Source organism: Oncorhynchus tshawytscha, unplaced genomic scaffold (assembly GCF_018296145.1).
Source record: "Oncorhynchus tshawytscha isolate Ot180627B unplaced genomic scaffold, Otsh_v2.0 Un_contig_13866_pilon_pilon, whole genome shotgun sequence".
NCBI lineage: Eukaryota > Metazoa > Chordata > Actinopteri > Salmoniformes > Salmonidae > Oncorhynchus > Oncorhynchus tshawytscha.
The window spans coordinates 1-20,932 of NW_024608014.1; the positions used below are offsets into that span (position 1 = coordinate 1).

General features: G+C 49.3%; 1 protein-coding gene across 1 annotated transcript; it reads left to right on the forward strand.

The window, feature by feature from the left end:
• The first annotated feature begins 30 nt into the window (after nt 1-30).
• LOC121843212 (E3 ubiquitin-protein ligase HERC2-like) lies at nt 31-19,224 on the forward strand. The gene is made up of 7 exons (XM_042312794.1): nt 31-166; nt 424-585; nt 2,791-2,882; nt 9,767-9,906; nt 17,339-17,526; nt 18,176-18,373; nt 19,114-19,224. The coding sequence occupies exons 2-7, from the start codon at nt 508-510 to the stop codon at nt 19,207-19,209; spliced, it is 792 nt and encodes a 263-aa protein (XP_042168728.1). The 5' UTR covers nt 31-166; nt 424-507; the 3' UTR covers nt 19,210-19,224.
• The last annotated feature ends 1,708 nt before the right edge of the window (nt 19,225-20,932 follow it).

Sequence of the window (20,932 nt, forward strand, 5' to 3'; positions counted from 1 at the left end):
GTCCCCGCGTGATAGAGTTCCTACGGGGGTGGAGGTGGTGGATGTAGCTGCTGGAGGGGCCCATAGTGCCTGCATCACGGCCAGCGGAGAGCTCTACACCTGGGGCAAGGGACGCTACGGACGCCTGGGGCATGGAGATTCTGAGGACCAACTCAAACCCAAACTGGTAAGCCGTGGTTCTCCTCTTCTCTCAACTTCTAATCTCTTCTCTCATCTTCTCTTCACTCAATTGTTCTTCTCTCCTCAACCTCGCTTCTTTTAACTTTTCTTCTCTCCTTCTAATCTCTTCACTCAACTTCTCTCACTCTCTAACACACACACACACACACACACACACACACACACACACACACACACACACACACACAAACACGTCCTGATGCTGAGTGTATCTCTGTCTCTCTGTTGTGGGTCTCTCTCCAGGTGGATGCTCTGCAGGGCCACAGGGTGATAGATGTGGCGTGTGGTAGTGGTGACGCCCAGACTCTTTGTCTGACTGACGATGACATGGTCTGGTCCTGGGGCGATGGAGACTATGGCAAGCTTGGGCGGGGCGGCAGCGACGGCTGCAAGGTCCCCATGAAGGTACAGACCAGACCCGTCCACTAACACCGCAGGTTTCGTCCCAAATCTATTCCTGCTATCGGGGACTGTTACGAATCCCTTTTGGCCCGCCACTCTAGGGGGGATGGTAACCAGGCCCGTAACATAACTCATGCAAAGTGTAATAGTGACAAAGTAAAAGTGAGAAACGAAAAAACCACAGACAACTAAATGACCATCAAACACGCAGGGTTTATTTGATAAGCACACGGTAAAGGGGGCAGGAAGAGGGGCTGAGCTGGACCCAAGGAAAGAAACAAATATCCAAAAAACACCCCTAAGCTAGACTAGCCTACTATAATCACATGGTTAGTGTGTGCTAAAAGACAACAGTAACACAACCTCTTCCAGGTCGTATAATCACATGGTTAGTGTGTGCTAAAAGACAACAGTAACACAACCTCTTCCAGGTCGTATAATCACATGGTTAGTGTGTGCTAAAAGACAACAGTAACACAACCTCTTCCAGGTCGTATAATCACATGGTTAGTGTGTGCTAAAAGACAACAGTAACACAACCTCTTCCAGGTCGTATAATCACATGGTTAGTGTGTGCTAAAAGACAACAGTAACACAAACCTCTTCCAGGTCGTATAATCACATGGTTAGTGTGTGCTAAAAGACAACAGTAACACAACCTCTTCCAGGTCGTATAATCACATGGTTAGTGTGTGCTAAAAGACAACAGTAACACAACCTCTTCCAGGTCGTATAATCACATGGTTAGTGTGTGCTAAAAGACAACAGTAACACAACCTCTTCCAGGTCGTATAATCACATGGTTAGTGTGTGCTAAAAGACAACAGTAACACAACCTCTTCCAGGTCGTATAATCACATGGTTAGTGTGTGCTAAAAGACAACAGTAACACAACCTCTTCCAGGTCGTATAATCACATGGTTAGTGTGTGCTAAAAGACAACAGTAACACAACCTCTTCCAGGTCGTATAATCACATGGTTAGTGTGTGCTAAAAGACAACAGTAACACAACCTCTTCCAGGTCGTATAATCACATGGTTAGTGTGTGCTAAAAGACAACAGTAACACAACCTCTTCCAGGTCGTATAATCACATGGTTAGTGTGTGCTAAAAGACAACAGTAACACAACCTCTTCCAGGTCGTATAATCACATGGTTAGTGTGTGCTAAAAGACAACAGTAACACAACCTCTTCCAGGTCGTATAATCACATGGTTAGTGTGTGCTAAAAGACAACAGTAACACAACCTCTTCCAGGTCGTATAATCACATGGTTAGTGTGTGCTAAAAGACAACAGTAACACAACCTCTTCCAGGTCGTATAATCACATGGTTAGTGTGTGCTAAAAGACAACAGTAACACAACCTCTTCCAGGTCGTATAATCACATGGTTAGTGTGTGCTAAAAGACAACAGTAACACAACCTCTTCCAGGTCGTATAATCACATGGTTAGTGTGTGCTAAAAGACAACAGTAACACAACCTCTTCCAGGTCGTATAATCACATGGTTAGTGTGTGCTAAAAGACAACAGTAACACAACCTCTTCCAGGTCGTATAATCACATGGTTAGTGTGTGCTAAAAGACAACAGTAACACAACCTCTTCCAGGTCGTATAATCACATGGTTAGTGTGTGTTAAAGGACCAACGATTTCCTGATTACTAACTCTTAATTCTGAAGTATATTTTCACCAGTCATCTAACCTACGGTATATTAGCGGTGGCGCGCACAGCAACAAGGAGCAAGGGAGACATGGAATTAATACCCAAACCCCCTAATCTTTAAATAAAATGTTGAAAATTAAATGTTGAGTTTATTCTGAACATTTTGCCAGTTTTTTAATGTACCACGACCATCACCGTTGTTTTGTTTCTCTTCGCTTGGCCCTAATACTCTTCTGTAATATGGTCTATCCCCTACAAACATGTGCATAATATGGACGCAGACATAAATTTTAAGAAAACAAAGTTATTTAAGGATATATTACCACAGTTGATATAGATCTGTTATTTACCAAAAACAGATGAACTATTGGTAGTTTTGCCACCCTCATGCACTACGGAAGTAGTGCGCTATAGAGGGAATATGGTGCCGTTTGGAACGCACAAACTGTCACCCCAACATGACTGATCTAACAGCTTTACCCATACCGAGATGTGTGTTTTCCGTCTCATGTCTGAGTGTTACTGTTCTCTCGCTTGTAGATTGATTCTCTGACTGGACTGGGAGTGGTGAAGGTTGACTGTGGCTCCCAGTTCTCTGTCTCTCTCACCAAGTCTGGAGCAGTTTACACCTGGTGAGTAAACTACACATCCTGACCACGGTCAACTGTTACACTGACTATACATCCTGACCACGGTCAACTGTTAGTAGACTGACTATACATCCTGACCACGGTCAACTGTTACACTGACTATACATCCTGACCACGGTCAACTGTTACACTGACTATACATCCTGACCACGGTCAACTGTTAGTACACTGACTATACATCCTGACCACGGTCAACTGTTACACTGACTATACATCCTGACCACGGTCAACTGTTACACTGACTATACATCCTGACCACGGTCAACTGTTACACTGACTATACATCCTGACCACGGTCAACTGTTACACTGACTATACATCCTGACCACGGTCAACTGTTACACTGACTATACATCCTGACCACGGTCAACTGTTAGTAGACTGACTATACATCCTGACCACGGTCAACTGTTAGACTAACTATACATCCTGACCACGGTCAACTGTTACACTGACTATACATCCTGACCACGGTCAACTGTTAGACTAACTATACATCCTGACCACGGTCAACTGTTACACTGACTATACATCCTGACCACGGTCAACTGTTAGTAGACTGACTGCACATCCTGACCACGGTCAACTGTTACACTGACTATACATCCTGACCACGGTCAACTGTTACACTGACTATACATCCTGACCACGGTCAACTGTTAGTTTACTGACTATACATCCTGACCACGGTCAACTGTTAGTAGACTGACTATACATCCTGACCACGGTCAACTGTTAGTAGACTGACTATACATCCTGACCACGGTCAACTGTTAGTAGACTGACCATACATCCTGACCACGGTCAACTGTTAGTAGACTGACTATACATCCTGACCACGGTCAACTGTTACACTGACTATACATCCTGACCACGGTCAACTGTTACACTAACTATACATCCTGACCACGGTCAAAACTGTTACACTGACTGTACATCCTGACCACGGTCAACTGTTAGTAGACTGACTGTACATCCTGACCACGGTCAACTGTTAGTAGACTGACTATACATCCTGACCACGGTCAACTGTTAGTAGACCGACTATACATCCTGACCACGGTCAACTGTTACACTAACTATACATCCTGACCACGGTCAACTGTTACACTGACTATACATCCTGACCACGGTCAACTGTTACACTGACTATACATCCTGACCACGGTCAACTGTTAGTAGACTGACTATACATCCTGACCACGGTCAACTGTTAGTAGACCGACTATACATCCTGACCACGGTCAACTGTTAGTAGACTGACTATACATCCTGACCACGGTCAACTGTTAGTAGACTGACTATACATCCTGACCACGGTCAACTGTTAGTAGACCGACTATACATCCTGACCACGGTCAACTGTTACACTGACTATACATCCTGACCACGGTCAACTGTTACACTGACTATACATCCTGACCACGGTCAACTGTTACACTGACTATACATCCTGACCACGGTCAACTGTTACACTGACTATACATCCTGACCACGGTCAACTGTTAGTAGACTGACTATACATCCTGACCACGGTCAACTGTTAGACTAACTATACATCCTGACCACGGTCAACTGTTACACTGACTATACATCCTGACCACGGTCAACTGTTAGACTAACTATACATCCTGACCACGGTCAACTGTTACACTGACTATACATCCTGACCACGGTCAACTGTTAGTAGACTGACTGCACATCCTGACCACGGTCAACTGTTACACTGACTATACATCCTGACCACGGTCAACTGTTACACTGACTATACATCCTGACCACGGTCAACTGTTAGTTTACTGACTATACATCCTGACCACGGTCAACTGTTAGTAGACTGACTATACATCCTGACCACGGTCAACTGTTAGTAGACTGACTATACATCCTGACCACGGTCAACTGTTAGTAGACTGACCATACATCCTGACCACGGTCAACTGTTAGTAGACTGACTATACATCCTGACCACGGTCAACTGTTACACTGACTATACATCCTGACCACGGTCAACTGTTACACTAACTATACATCCTGACCACGGTCAAAACTGTTACACTGACTGTACATCCTGACCACGGTCAACTGTTAGTAGACTGACTGTACATCCTGACCACGGTCAACTGTTAGTAGACTGACTATACATCCTGACCACGGTCAACTGTTAGTAGACCGACTATACATCCTGACCACGGTCAACTGTTACACTAACTATACATCCTGACCACGGTCAACTGTTACACTGACTATACATCCTGACCACGGTCAACTGTTACACTGACTATACATCCTGACCACGGTCAACTGTTAGTAGACTGACTATACATCCTGACCACGGTCAACTGTTAGTAGACCGACTATACATCCTGACCACGGTCAACTGTTAGTAGACTGACTATACATCCTGACCACGGTCAACTGTTAGTAGACTGACTATACATCCTGACCACGGTCAACTGTTAGTAGACCGACTATACATCCTGACCACGGTCAACTGTTACACTGACTATACATCCTGACCACGGTCAACTGTTACACTGACTATACATCCTGACCACGGTCAACTGTTACACTGACTATACATCCTGACCACGGTCAACTGTTACACTGACTATACATCCTGACCACGGTCAACTGTTAGTAGACTGACTATACATCCTGACCACGGTCAACTGTTAGACTAACTATACATCCTGACCACGGTCAACTGTTACACTGACTATACATCCTGACCACGGTCAACTGTTAGACTAACTATACATCCTGACCACGGTCAACTGTTACACTGACTATACATCCTGACCACGGTCAACTGTTAGTAGACTGACTGCACATCCTGACCACGGTCAACTGTTACACTGACTATACATCCTGACCACGGTCAACTGTTACACTGACTATACATCCTGACCACGGTCAACTGCTAGTTTACTGACTATACATCCTGACCACGGTCAACTGTTAGTAGACTGACTATACATCCTGACCACGGTCAACTGTTAGTAGACTGACTATACATCCTGACCACGGTCAACTGTTAGTAGACTGACTATACATCCTGACCACGGTCAACTGTTAGTAGACTGACTATACATCCTGACCACGGTCAACTGTTAGTAGACTGACTATACATCCTGACCACGGTCAACTGTTAGTAGACCGACTATACATCCTGACCACGGTCAACTGTTACACTAACTATACATCCTGACCACGGTCAACTGTTACACTGACTATACATCCTGACCACGGTCAACTGTTACACTGACTATACATCCTGACCACGGTCAACTGTTAGTAGACTGACTATACATCCTGACCACGGTCAACTGTTAGTAGACTGACTATACATCCTGACCACGGTCAACTGTTAGTAGACCGACTATACATCCTGACCACGGTCAACTGTTATTAGACCGACTATACATCCTGACCACGGTCAACTGTTACACTGACTATACATCCTGACCACGGTCAACTGTTACACTAACTATACATCCTGACCACGGTCAAAACTGTTACACTGACTATACATCCTGACCATGGTCAACTGTTAGTAGACTGACTATACATCCTGACCACGGTCAACTGTTAGTAGACTGACTATACATCCTGACCACGGGCAACTGTTAGTAGACTGACTATACATCCTGACCACGGTCAACTGTTAGTAGACCGACTATACATCCTGACCACGGTCAACTGTTAGTAGACCGACTATACATCCTGACCACGGTCAACTGTTAGTAGACTGACTATACATCCTGACCACGGTCAACTGTTACACTGACTATACATCATGACCACGGTCAACTGTTACACTAACTATACATCCTGACCACGGTCAACTGTTACACTGACTATACATCCTGACCACGGTCAACTGTTAGTAGACTGACTATACATCCTGACCACGGTCAACTGTTAGTAGACTGACTATACATCCTGACCACGGTCAACTGTTAGTAGACTGACTATACATCCTGACCACGGTCAACTGTTACACTGACTATACATCCTGACCACGGTCAACTGTTACACTGACTATACATCCTGACCACGGTCAACTGTTAGTAGACTGACTATACATCCTGACCACGGTCAACTGTTAGTAGACTGACTACATCCTGACCACTGTCAACTGTTACACTGGCTATACATCCTGACCACGGTCAACTGTTACACTGACTATACATCCTGACCACTGTCAACTGTTACACTGACTATACATCCTGACCACGGTCAACTGTTAAACTGACTATACATCCTGACCACGGTCAACTGTTAGTAGACTGACTATACATCCTGACCACGGTCAACTGTTACACTGACTATACATCCTGACCACGGTCAACTGTTACACTGACTATACATCCTGACCACGGTCAACTGTTACACTGACTATACATCGTGACCATGGTCAACTGTTAGACTAACTATACATCCTGACCACGGTCAACTGTTAGTAGACTGACTATACATCCTGACCACGGTCAACTGTTAGTAGACTGACTATACATCCTGACCACGGTCAACTGTTACACCAACTATACATCCTGACCACGGTCAACTGTTAGTAGACTGACTATACATCCTGACCACGGTCAACTGTTAGTAGACTGACTACATCCTGACCACTGTCAACTGTTAGACTAACTATACATCCTGAACACGGTCAACTGTTACACTGACTATACATCCTGACCACTGTCAACTGTTACACTGACTATACATCCTGACCACGGTCAACTGTTAGTAGACTGACTATACATCCTGACCACGGTCAACTGTTAGTAGACTGACTACATCCTGACCACTGTCAACTGTTAGACTAACTATACATCCTGAACACGGTCAACTGTTACACTGACTATACATCCTGACCACTGTCAACTGTTACACTGACTATACATCCTGACCACGGTCAACTGTTAGTAGACTGACTATACATCCTGACCACGGTCAATTGTTAGTAGACTGACTACATCCTGACCACTGTCAACTGTTACACTGACTATACATCCTGACCACGGTCAACTGTTACACTGACTATACATCCTGACCACTGTCAACTGTTACACCGACTATACATCCTGACCACGGTCAACTGTTAGTAGACCGACTATACATCCTGACCACGGTCAACTGTTAGTAGACCGACTATACATCCTGACCACGGTCAACTGTTAGTAGACTGACTATACATCCTGACCACGGTCAACTGTTACACTGACTATACATCCTGACCACGGTCAACTGTTACACTGACTATACATCCTGACCACGGTCAACTGTTACACTGACTATACATCCTGACCACGGTCAACTGTTAGTAGACTGACTATACATCCTGACCACGGTCAACTGTTAGTAGACTGACTATACATCCTGACCACGGTCAACTGTTAGTAGACTGACTATACATCCTGACCACGGTCAACTGTTACACTGACTATACATCCTGACCACTGTCAACTGTTACACCGACTATACATCCTGACCACGGTCAACTGTTACACTGACTATACATCCTGACCACGGTCAACTGTTAGTAGACTGACTATACATCCTGACCACGGTCAACTGTTACACTGACTATACATCCTGACCACGGTCAACTGTTACACTGACTATACATCCTGACCACGGTCAACTGTTAGTAGACCGACTATACATCCTGACCACGGTCAACTGTTACACTAACTATACATCCTGACCACGGTCAACTGTTAGACTAACTATACATCCTGACCACAGTCAACTGTTAGTAGACTGACTATACATCCTGACCACGGTCAACTGTTAGTAGACTGACTATACATCCTGACCACGGTCAACTGTTACACTAACTATACATCCTGACCACGGTCAACTGTTAGACTAACTATACACCCTGACCACGGTCAACTGTTACACTGACTATACATCCTGACCACGGTCAACTGTTACACTGACTATACATCCTGACCACGGTCAACTGTTAGTAGACTGACTATACATCCTGACCACGGTCAACTGTTACACTGACTATACATCCTGACCACGGTCAACTGTTACACTGACTATACATCCTGACCACGGTCAACTGTTAGTAGACCGACTATACATCCTGACCACGGTCAACTGTTACACTAACTATACATCCTGACCACGGTCAACTGTTACACTGACTATACATCGTGACCATGGTCAACTGTTAGACTAACTATACATCCTGACCACAGTCAACTGTTAGTAGACTGACTATACATCCTGACCACGGTCAACTGTTAGTAGACTGACTATACATCCTGACCACGGTCAACTGTTACACTAACTATACATCCTGACCACGGTCAACTGTTACACTGACTATACATCGTGACCATGGTCAACTGTTAGACTAACTATACATCCTGACCACAGTCAACTGTTAGTAGACTGACTATACATCCTGACCACGGTCAACTGTTAGTAGACTGACTATACATCCTGACCACGGTCAACTGTTAGACTAACTATACATCCTGACCACGGTCAACTGTTACACTGACTATACATCCTGACCACGGTCAACTGTTACACTGACTATACATCCTGACCACGGTCAACTGTTAGTAGACTGACTATACATCCTGACCACGGTCAACTGTTACACTGACTATACATCCTGACCACGGTCAACTGTTACACTGACTATACATCCTGACCACGGTCAACTGTTAGACTAACTATACCTCAGGGCAGACTGTGATATGACATTTACATGTGTTAACATTTACATCATTTAGCAGATGCTCATATCCAGAGCAATTTACAGGATTAATTAGGGTTAAGTACCGGGGTAACGGTGACAACCACCTGAATAAATCGATGTGTGTTTTCAGGGGTAAAGGTGACTACCACCGGCTGGGTCACGGTTCTGATGACCATGTACGGCGACCCAGACAGGTCCAGGGCCTGCAGGGGAAGAAGGTCATTGCCATAGCAACGGGGTCACTCCACTGTGTCTGCTGCACTGAGGATGGTAGGGAATTACTGATTTATTTGTTTTCTGTCTGTTTTGAAACGGTGTTCCTGAACATTTTTTTACACTATCAAGATGTATTTAAGTCCTAATTACACCTCCCTACCACCTGTCTACTACCACCACCACCTGTCTACTACCACCACCACCACCTGTCTACTACCACCACCACCTGTCTACTACCACCACCACCACCTGTCTACTACCACCACCACCACCTGTCTACTACCACCACCACCACCTGTCTACTACCACCACCACCTGTCTACTACCACCACCACCACCTGTCTACTACCACCACCACCTGTCTACTACCACCACCACCTGTCTACTACCACCACCACCTGTCTACTACCACCACCACCTGTCTACTACCACCACCACCTGTCTACTACCACCACCACCTGTCTACTACCACCACCACCTGTCTACTACCACCACCACCTGTCTACTACCACCACCACCTGTCTACCACCACCACCACCTGTCTACCACCACCACCACCTGTCTACTACCACACCCACCTGTCTACTACCACACCCACCTGTCTACTACCACACCCACCTGTCTACTACCACACCCACCTGTCTACTACCACCACCACCTGTCTACTACCACCACCACCACCTGTCTACTACCACCACCACCACCTGTCTACTACCACCACCACCACCTGTCTACTACCACCACCACCACCTGTCTACTACCACCACCACCACCTGTCTACTACCACCACCACCACCTGTCTACTACCACCACCACCTGTCTACTACCACCACCACCTGTCTACTACCACACCCACCTGTCTACTACCACACCCACCTGTCTACTACCACCACCACCTGTCTACTACCACCACCACCACCTGTCTACTACCACCACACCCACCTGTCTACTACCACCACCACCTGTCTACTACCACCACCACCTGTCTACTACCACACCCACCTGTCTACTACTACCACACCCACCTGTCTACTACCACCACCACCACCTGTCTACCACCACCACCACCACCTGTCTACCACCACCACCACCACCTGTCTACCACCACCACCACCACCTGTCTACTACCACCACCACCACCACCTGTCTACCACCACCACCACCTGTCTACCACCACCTGTCTACCACCACCACCACCACCACCTGTCTACCACCACCACCACCACCACCTGTCTACTACCACCACCTGTCTACTACCACCACCACCTGTCTACTACCACCACCACCTGTCTACTACCACCACCACCACCACCTGTCTACTACCACCACCACCACCACCTGTCTACTACCACCACCACCACCTGTCTACTACCACCACCACCACCTGTCTACTACCACCACCACCTGTCTACTACCACCACCACCTGTCTACTACCACCACCACCTGTCTACTACCACCACCACCACCACCTGTCTACCACCACCACCACCTGTCTACCACCACCACCACCTGTCTACCACCACCACCACCTGTCTACCACCACCACCACCTGTCTACCACCACCACCACCTGTCTACTACCACCACCACCACCTGTCTACTACCACCACCACCACCTGTCTACCACCACCACCACCTGTCTACTACCACCACCACCACCTGTCTACTACCACCACCACCACCACCTGTCTACTACCACCACCACCTGTCTACTACCACCACCACCTGTCTACTACCACCACCACCTGTCTACCACCACCACCACCTGTCTACCACCACCACCACCTGTCTACCACCACCACCTGTCTACCACCACCACCACCTGTCTACCACCACCACCACCTGTCTACCACCACCACCACCTGTCTACCACCACCACCACCTGTCTACCACCACCACCACCACCTGTCTACCACCACCACCACCACCACCACCACCTGTCTACTACCACCACCACCACCACCACCACCTGTCTACTACCACCACCACCACCACCTGTCTACTACCACCACCACCACCACCTGTCTACTACCACCACCACCTGTCTACTACCACCACCACCTGTCTACTACCACCACCACCTGTCTACCACCACCACCACCTGTCTACTACCACCACCACCACCTGTCTACTACCACCACGACCACCTGTCTACTACCACCACCACCACCTGTCTACTACCACCACCACCACCTGTCTACTACCACCACCACCACCACCTGTCTACTACCACCACCACCACCTGTCTACTACCACCACCACCACCACCTGTCTACTACCACCACCACCACCTGTCTACTACCACCACCACCACCTGTCTACTACCACCACCACCACCTGTCTACTACCACCACCACCACCTGTCTACTACCACCACCACCACCTGTCTACTACCACCACCTGTCTACTACCACCACCACCACCTGTCTACTACCACCACCACCTGTCTACTACCACCACCACCTGTCTACTACCACCACCACCTGTCTACTACCACCACCACCTGTCTACTACCACCACCACCTGTCTACTACCACCACCACCTGTCTACTACCACCACCACCTGTCTACTACCACCACCACCTGTCTACTACCACCACCACCTGTCTACTACCACCACCACCTGTCTACTACCACCACCACCACCTGTCTACTACCACCACCACCACCTGTCTACTACCACCACCACAACCTGTCTACTACCACCACCACAACCTGTCTACTACCACCACCACCACCTGTCTACTACCACCACCACCACCTGTCTACTACCACCACCACCACCTGTCTACTACCACCACCACCACCTGTCTACTACCACCACCACCACCTGTCTACTACCACCACCACCACCTGTCTACTACCACCACCACCTGTCTACTACCACCACCACCACCTGTCTACTACCACCACCACCACCTGTCTACTACCACCACCACCACCTGTCTACTACCACCACCACCACCTGTCTACTACCACCACCACCACCTGTCTACCACCACCACCACCTGTCTACTACCACCACCACCACCTGTCTACTACCACCACCACCTGTCTACTACCACCACCACCTGTCTACCACCACCACCACCTGTCTACCACCAGCACCACCTGTCTACCACCAGCACCACCTGTCTACCACCACCACCACCTGTCTACTACCACCACCACCACCTGTCTACTACCACCACCACCACCTGTCTACCACCACCACCACCTGTCTACTACCACCACTACCACCACCACCTGTCTACCACCACCTGTCTACCACCACCACCACCTGTCTACTACCACCACCACCACCACCTGTCTACTACCACCACCACCACCACCTGTCTAGTACCACCACCACCACCTGTCTAGTACCACCACCACCACCTGTCTACCACCACCACCACCACCACCTGTCTACTACCACTACTACCACCACCACCACCTGTCTACCACCACCACCACCTGTCTACCACCACCACCACCTGTCTACCACCACTACCACCACCACCACCTGTCTACCACCACTACCACCACCACCACCTGTCTACCACCACTACCACCACCACCACCTGTCTACCACCACTACCACCACCACCACCTGTCTACCACCACTACCACCACCACCACCTGTCTACCACCACTACCACCACCACCACCTGACTACCACCACTACCACCACCACCACCTGTCTACCACCACTACCACCACCACCACCTGTCTACCACCACTACCACCACCACCACCTGTCTACCACCACTACCACCACCACCACCTGTCTACCACCACCTGTCTACCACCACCTGTCTACCACCACCACCACCACCTGTCTACCACCACCTGTCTACCACCACCACCACCTGTCTACCACCACTACCACCACTACCACCACCACCACCTGTCTACTACCACCACCACCACCACCACCTGTCTACTACCACCACCACCACCACCTGTCTACTACCACCACCACCACCACCACCTGTCTACTACCACCACCACCACCACCACCTGTCTACTACCACCACCACCTGTCTACTACCACCACCACCTGTCTACTACCACCACCACCTGTCTACTACCACCACCACCTGTCTACTACCACCACCACCTGTCTACTACCACCACCACCTGTCTACTACCACCACCACCACCTGTCTACCACCACCACCACCTGTCTACTACCACCACCACCTGTCTACTACCACCACCACCTGTCTACTACCACCACCACCTGTCTACTACCACCACCACCTGTCTACTACCACCACCACCTGTCTACTACCACCACCACCTGTCTACTACCACCACCTGTCTACTACCACCACCACCTGTCTACTACCACCACCACCTGTCTACTACCACCACCACCTGTCTACTACCACCACCACCTGTCTACTACTACCACCACCACCTGTCTACCACCACCACCACCTGTCTACCACCACCACCACCTGTCTACCACCACCACCACCTGTCTACCACCACCACCACCTGTCTACCACCACCACCACCTGTCTACCACCACCACCACCTGTCTACCACCACCACCACCTGTCTACCACCACCACCACCTGTCTACCACCACCACCACCTGTCTACCACCACCACCACCTGTCTACCACCACCACCACCTGTCTACCACCACCACCACCTGTCTACCACCACCACCACCTGTCTACCACCACCACCACCTGTCTACCACCACCACCACCTGTCTACCACCACCACCACCTGTCTACTACTACCACCACCACCACCTGTCTACTACTACCACCACCTGTCTACCACCACCACCACCTGTCTACTACTACCACCACCACCACCTGTCTACTACTACCACCACCACCACCACCTGTCTAGTACCACCACCACCTGTCTAGTACCACCACCACCTGTCTAGTACCACCACCACCTGTCTAGTACCACCACCACCTGTCTAGTACCACCACCACCTGTCTAGTACCACCACCACCTGTCTAGTACCACCACCACCTGTCTAGTACCACCACCACCTCCTGTCTACTACCACCACCTGTCTACCACCACCACCACTACCACCTGTCTACTACCACCACCACCACCTGTCTACTACCACCACCACCACCTGTCTACTACCACTACTACCACCACCACCACCTGTCTACTACCACCACCACCACCTGTCTACCACCACCACCACCTGTCTACCACCACCACCACCTGTCTACCACCACCACCACCACCTGTCTACCACCACCACCACCACCTGTCTACTACTACCACCACCACCACCACCTGTCTAGTACCACCACCACCTGTCTAGTACCACCACCACCTGTCTAGTACCACCACCACCTGTCTAGTACCACCACCACCTGTCTAGTACCACCACCACCTGTCTAGTACCACCACCACCTGTCTAGTACCACCACCACCTGTCTACTACCACCACCACCTCCTGTCTACTACCACCACCTGTCTACCACCACCACCACCTGTCTACCACCACCACCACCACCTGTCTACCACCACCACCACCACCTGTCTACTACTACCACCACCACCACCACCTGTCTAGTACCACCACCACCTGTCTAGTACCACCACCACCTGTCTAGTACCACCACCACCTGTCTAGTACCACCACCACCTGTCTAGTACCACCACCACCTGTCTAGTACCACCACCACCTGTCTAGTACCACCACCACCTGTCTACTACCACCACCACCTCCTGTCTACTACCACCACCTGTCTACCACCACCACCACTACCACCTGTCTACTACCACCACCACCACCTGTCTACTACCACTACTACCACCACCACCACCTGTCTACTACCACCACCACCACCTGTCTACCACCACCACCACCTGTCTACCACCACCACCACCTGTCTACCACCACCACCACCACCTGTCTACCACCACCACCACCACCTGTCTACCACCACCACCACCACCTGTCTACCACCACCACCACCACCTGTCTACCACCACCACCACCACCTGTCTACCACCACCACCTGTCTACCACCACCACCTGTCTACTACCACCACCTGTCTACCACCACCACCTGTCTACTACCACCACCACCACCTGTCTACTACTACTACCACCTGTCTACTACCACCACCTGTCTACCACTACCTCCACCTGTCTACTACTGCCACCACCTGTCTACTACTGCCACCTGTCTACCACCACCACCTGTCTACTACTGCCACCACCTGTCTACTACTGCCACCACCTGTCTACTACTGCCACCACCTGTCTACTACTACCTCCACCTGTCTACTACCACCTGTCTACTACTACCTCCACCTGTCTACTACCACCTGTCTACTACCACCTGTCTACTACTACCACCACCTGTCTACTACTACCTCCACCTGTACTACTACCTCCACCTGTCTACTACTACCTCCACCTGTCTACCACCACCTGTCTACTACTACCTCCACCTGTCTACCACCACCTGTCTACTACCACCACCTGTCTACTACCACCACCACCACCTGTCTACTACCACCACCACCTGTCTACTACTGCTACCACCTGTCTACCACTACATCCACCTGTCTACTACTACCACCACCTGTCTACTACTACCACCACCTGTCTACTACTACCACCACCTGTCTACTACTACTACCACCACCTGTCTACTACTACCACCACCTGTCTACTACTACCACCACCTGTCTATTACTGCCACCACCTGTCTACTACTGCCACCACCTGTCTACTACTGCCACCACCTGTCTACTACTGCCTCCACCTGTCTACTACCACCTGTCTACTACTAACACCTGTCTACTACTACCACCTGTCTACTACTACCACCTGTCTACTACTACCACCTGTCTACTACTACCACCTGTCTACTACTACATCCTGTCTACTACTACCTCCACCTGTCTACTACTACCTCCACCTGTCTACTACTACCTCCACCTGTCTACTACCACCTGTCTACTACTACTACCTCCACCTGTCTACTACTACTACCACCTGTCTACTACTACCACCACTTGTCTACTCCTACTACCACCTGTCTACTACTACCACCGCTTGTCTACTACTACTACCACCTGTCTACTACTACCACCACTTGTCTACCACCTGTCTACTACCACCTGTCTACTACCACTACCACCTGTCTACTACTACTACTACTACTACTACTACCACCTGTCTACTACTACTACTACTACTACTACTACTACCACCTGTCTACTACTACTACCACCTGTCTACTACCACCTGTCTACTACTACTACCACCTGTCTACTACCACCTGTCTACTACTACTACCACCTGTCTACTACCACCTGTCTACTACTACTACTACTACCACCTGTCTACTACTACTACCACCTGTCTACTACCACCTGTCTACTACCACCTGTCTACTACCACCTGTCTACTACCACCTGTCTACTACTGTATTACTACTATTACAGTGTGTCTGTGCCATGGTATCTGTAGCTGTGTTTGTGTCCGTCTCAGGAGAAGTGTACACGTGGGGTGATAATGACGAGGGCCAGCTGGGAGACGGGACCACTAACGCCATCCAGAGGCCTCGTCTTGTCGCTGCGTTGCAGGGGAAGAAGATCAACAGGGTGGCTTGTGGCTCTGCCCACACACTGGCCTGGTCCACCTCCAAACCTTCCAATGGAGGGAAACTTCCTGGTCAGGTAACTACTGGACGTTATAACTACCTGGTCAGGTGACTACTGGACGTTATAACTACCTGGTCAGGTGACTACTGGACGTTATAATGTGGGTGATCTCTAATCTGTGTAACGTGGGTGGTGTAACCTGCGTGGTGTAACATGTGTTACCGCGTGTAACGCGGGTGGTGTAACGTGTGTTGTTAACGTGTGTAACGTGGGTGGTGTAATGTGTGTTGTTAACGTGTGTAACGTGGGTGGTGTAATGTGTTGTTAACGTGTGTAACGTGGGTGGTGTGATGTGTGTTGTTAACGTGTGTACCGTGGGTGGTGTAACGTGTGTTAACCCGTGTAACGTGGGTGGTGTAATGTGTGTTGTTAACGTGTGTAACGTGGGTGGTGTAACGTGTGTTGTTAACGTGTGTACCGGGGGTGGTGTAACGTGTGTTGTTAACGTGTGTACCGTGGGTGGTGTAACGTGTGTTAACCCGTGTAACGTGGGTGGTGTATGTGTGTTGTTAACGCGTGTAATGTGGGTGGTGTACCGTGGGTGTTGTAACGTGTGTTGTTAACGCGTGTAATGTGGGCGGTGTAACGTGTGTTGTTAACGTGTGTAACGGGGGCTGTTAACGCGTGTAACGTGGGTTGTTAACGCGTGTCCTCTCTCTCCCAGGTGCCCATGGAATACAACCACCTCCAGGAGATTCCCATCATGTCTCTGAGGAACAGACTGTTACTGCTGCACCACATATCGGAGCTCTTCTGTCCCTGTATCCCCATGTTTGATCTGGAGGGCCGGCTGGGGCAGACCGCACACGGACCTGCCCTAGGGTTTAACACACTACGGGGCATACTCATCTCACAGGGCAAGGTAGGGGGACATTTAGAACAGACACACAGAGATGGGCTGTATGAGGTAGTTTACTAGGATCCCCAGTAGCTGTATGAGGTAGTTTACTAGGATCCCCAGTAGCTGTATGTGGTAGTTTACTCGGATCCCCAGTAGCTGTATGAGGTAGTTTACTAGGATCCCCAGTAGCTGTATGTGGTAGTTTACTAGGATCCCCAGTAGCTGTATGTGGTAGTTTACTAGGATCCCCAGTAGCTGTATGAGGTAGTTTACTAGGATCCCCAGTAGCTGTATGAGGTAGTTTACTAGGATCCCCAGTAGCTGTATGAGGTAGTTTACTAGGATCCCCAGTAGCTGTATGTGGTAGTTTACTAGGATCCCCAGTAGCTGTATGAGGTAGTTTACTAGGATCCCCAGTAGCTGTATGAGGTAGTTTACTTCTACACCTGCATTGCTTGCTGTTTGGGGTTTTAGGCTGGGTTTCTGTACAGCACTTTGAGATATCAGCTGATGTACGAAGGGCTATATAAATAAATTTGATTTGATTTTGATTTGATACTAGGATCCCCAGTAGCTGTATTAGGTCCTGAGCACAGTGTTGTTGTAAATGCTGTTCTCCAGTACATACAGATGTCCTGAGCACAGTGTTGTTGTAAATGCTGTTCTCCAGTACATACAGATGTCCTGAGCACAGTGTTGTTGTAAATGCTGTTCTCCAGTACATACAGATGTCCTGAGCACAGTGTTGTTTCTCTTCTCAGGAAGCAGCGTTCCGGAAGGTAGTCCAGGCCACCATGGTGAGAGACAGACAGCATGGACCTGTAGTGGAACTCAACAGAATACAGGTAGGAATCTGACTATTTGGAAAACCTACTCAGATGAATACTAGCAAACAGCAGGCTTTCAGAGATTCCTCCTAAATGCTCTCTGTCTCTCTCTCTCTCTCTCTCATCTGGTTTCAGTGTTGTAAGCAGATATCTGTGTGATGTGTGAACCATGCATGTTAGTCGATGTTGGGTTCCTCGTCTGTTCCAAATAGCACCCTATTCCGTTTATAAAACACTACTATAGGGCCCATAAGGTTTGGGTCAAAAGTAGTGTACTACATAGGGAATAGGGTTCCAGTCCTGGTCAAAAGTAGTGCACTACATAGGGAATAGGGTGCTATTTGGAATGCACGCCTGGTATAGCCATTCCCCCTCCCAGAGCCTCGGTCCAGGCCACTGGGCCGCCACTGACCCCCTGCTGGGCTGGCTGGATGCCTGGTGGAGGGAGCTGTCACTTTGAACACATCACACCCATCACTCCTGCAGACTGTACCACACTGAGCGGAAGAGCCTGGAGAGATAACGTCTTTCTCTTCCTCCTCCTCTCCTCCTCCCCCTCCAGGTCAAGCGGTCTCGTAGTAAAGGAGGTTTGGCAGGTCCAGACGGGACCAAGTCAGTGTTTGGTCAGATGTGTGCCAAGATGAGCTCCTTCAGCCCAGACAGCCTGCTGCTGCCTCACCGTGTCTGGAAGGTCAAGTTTGTGGGTAGGTTGTTAGGTTCCTCCTCAGTAGGTTGTTAGGTTCCTCCTCAGTAGGTTGTTGGGTTCCTCCTCAGTAGGTTGTTAGGTTCCTCCTCAGTAGTTTGTTAGGTTCCTCCTCAGTAGGTTGTTGGGTTCCTCCTCAGTAGGTTGTTAGGTTCCTCCTCAGTAGGTTGTTAGGTTCCTCCTCAGTAGGTTGTTAGGTTCCTCCTCAGTAGGTTGTTAGGTTCCTCCTCAGTAGGTTGTTAGGTTCCTCCTCAGTAGGTTGTTAGGTTCCTCCTCAGTAGGTTGTTAGGTTCCTCCTCAGTAGGTTGTTAGGTTCCTCCTCAGTAGGTTGTTAGGTTCCTCCTCAGTAGGTTGTTAGGTTCCTCCTCAGTAGGTTGTTAGGTTCCTCCTCAGTAGGTTGTTAGGTTCCTCCTCAGTAGGTTGTTAGGTTCCTCCTCAGTAGGTTGTTAGGTTCCTCCTCAGTAGGTTGTTAGGTTCCTCCTCAGTAGGTTGTTAGGTTCCTCCTCAGTAGGTTGTTAGGTTCCTCCTCAGTAGGTTGTTAGGTTCCTCCTCAGTAGGTTGTTAGGTTCCTCCTCAGTAGGTTGTTAGGTTCCTCCTCAGTAGGTTGTTAGGTTCCTCCTCAGTAGGTTGTTAGGTTCCTCCTCAGTAGGTTGTTAGGTTCCTCCTCAGTAGGTTGTTAGGTTCCTCCTCAGTAGGTTGTTAGGTTCCTCCTCAGTAGGTTGTTGGGTTCCTCCTCAGTAGGTTGTTGGGTTCCTCCTCAGTAGGTTGTTGGGTTCCTCCTCAGTAGGTTGTTGGGTTCCTCCTCAGTAGGTTGTTGGGTTCCTCCTCAGTAGGTTGTTGGGTTCCTCCTCAGTAGGTTGTTGGGTTCCTCCTCAGTAGGTTGTTGGGTTCCTCCTCAGTAGGTTGTTGGGTTCCTCCTCAGTAGGTTGTTGGGTTTCCTCCTCAGTAGGTTGTTAGGTTCCTCCTCAGTAGGTTGTGGGTAGGTTGTTAGGTTCCTCCTCAGTAGGTTGTGGGTAGGTTGTTAGGTTCCTCCTCAGTAGGTTGTTAGGT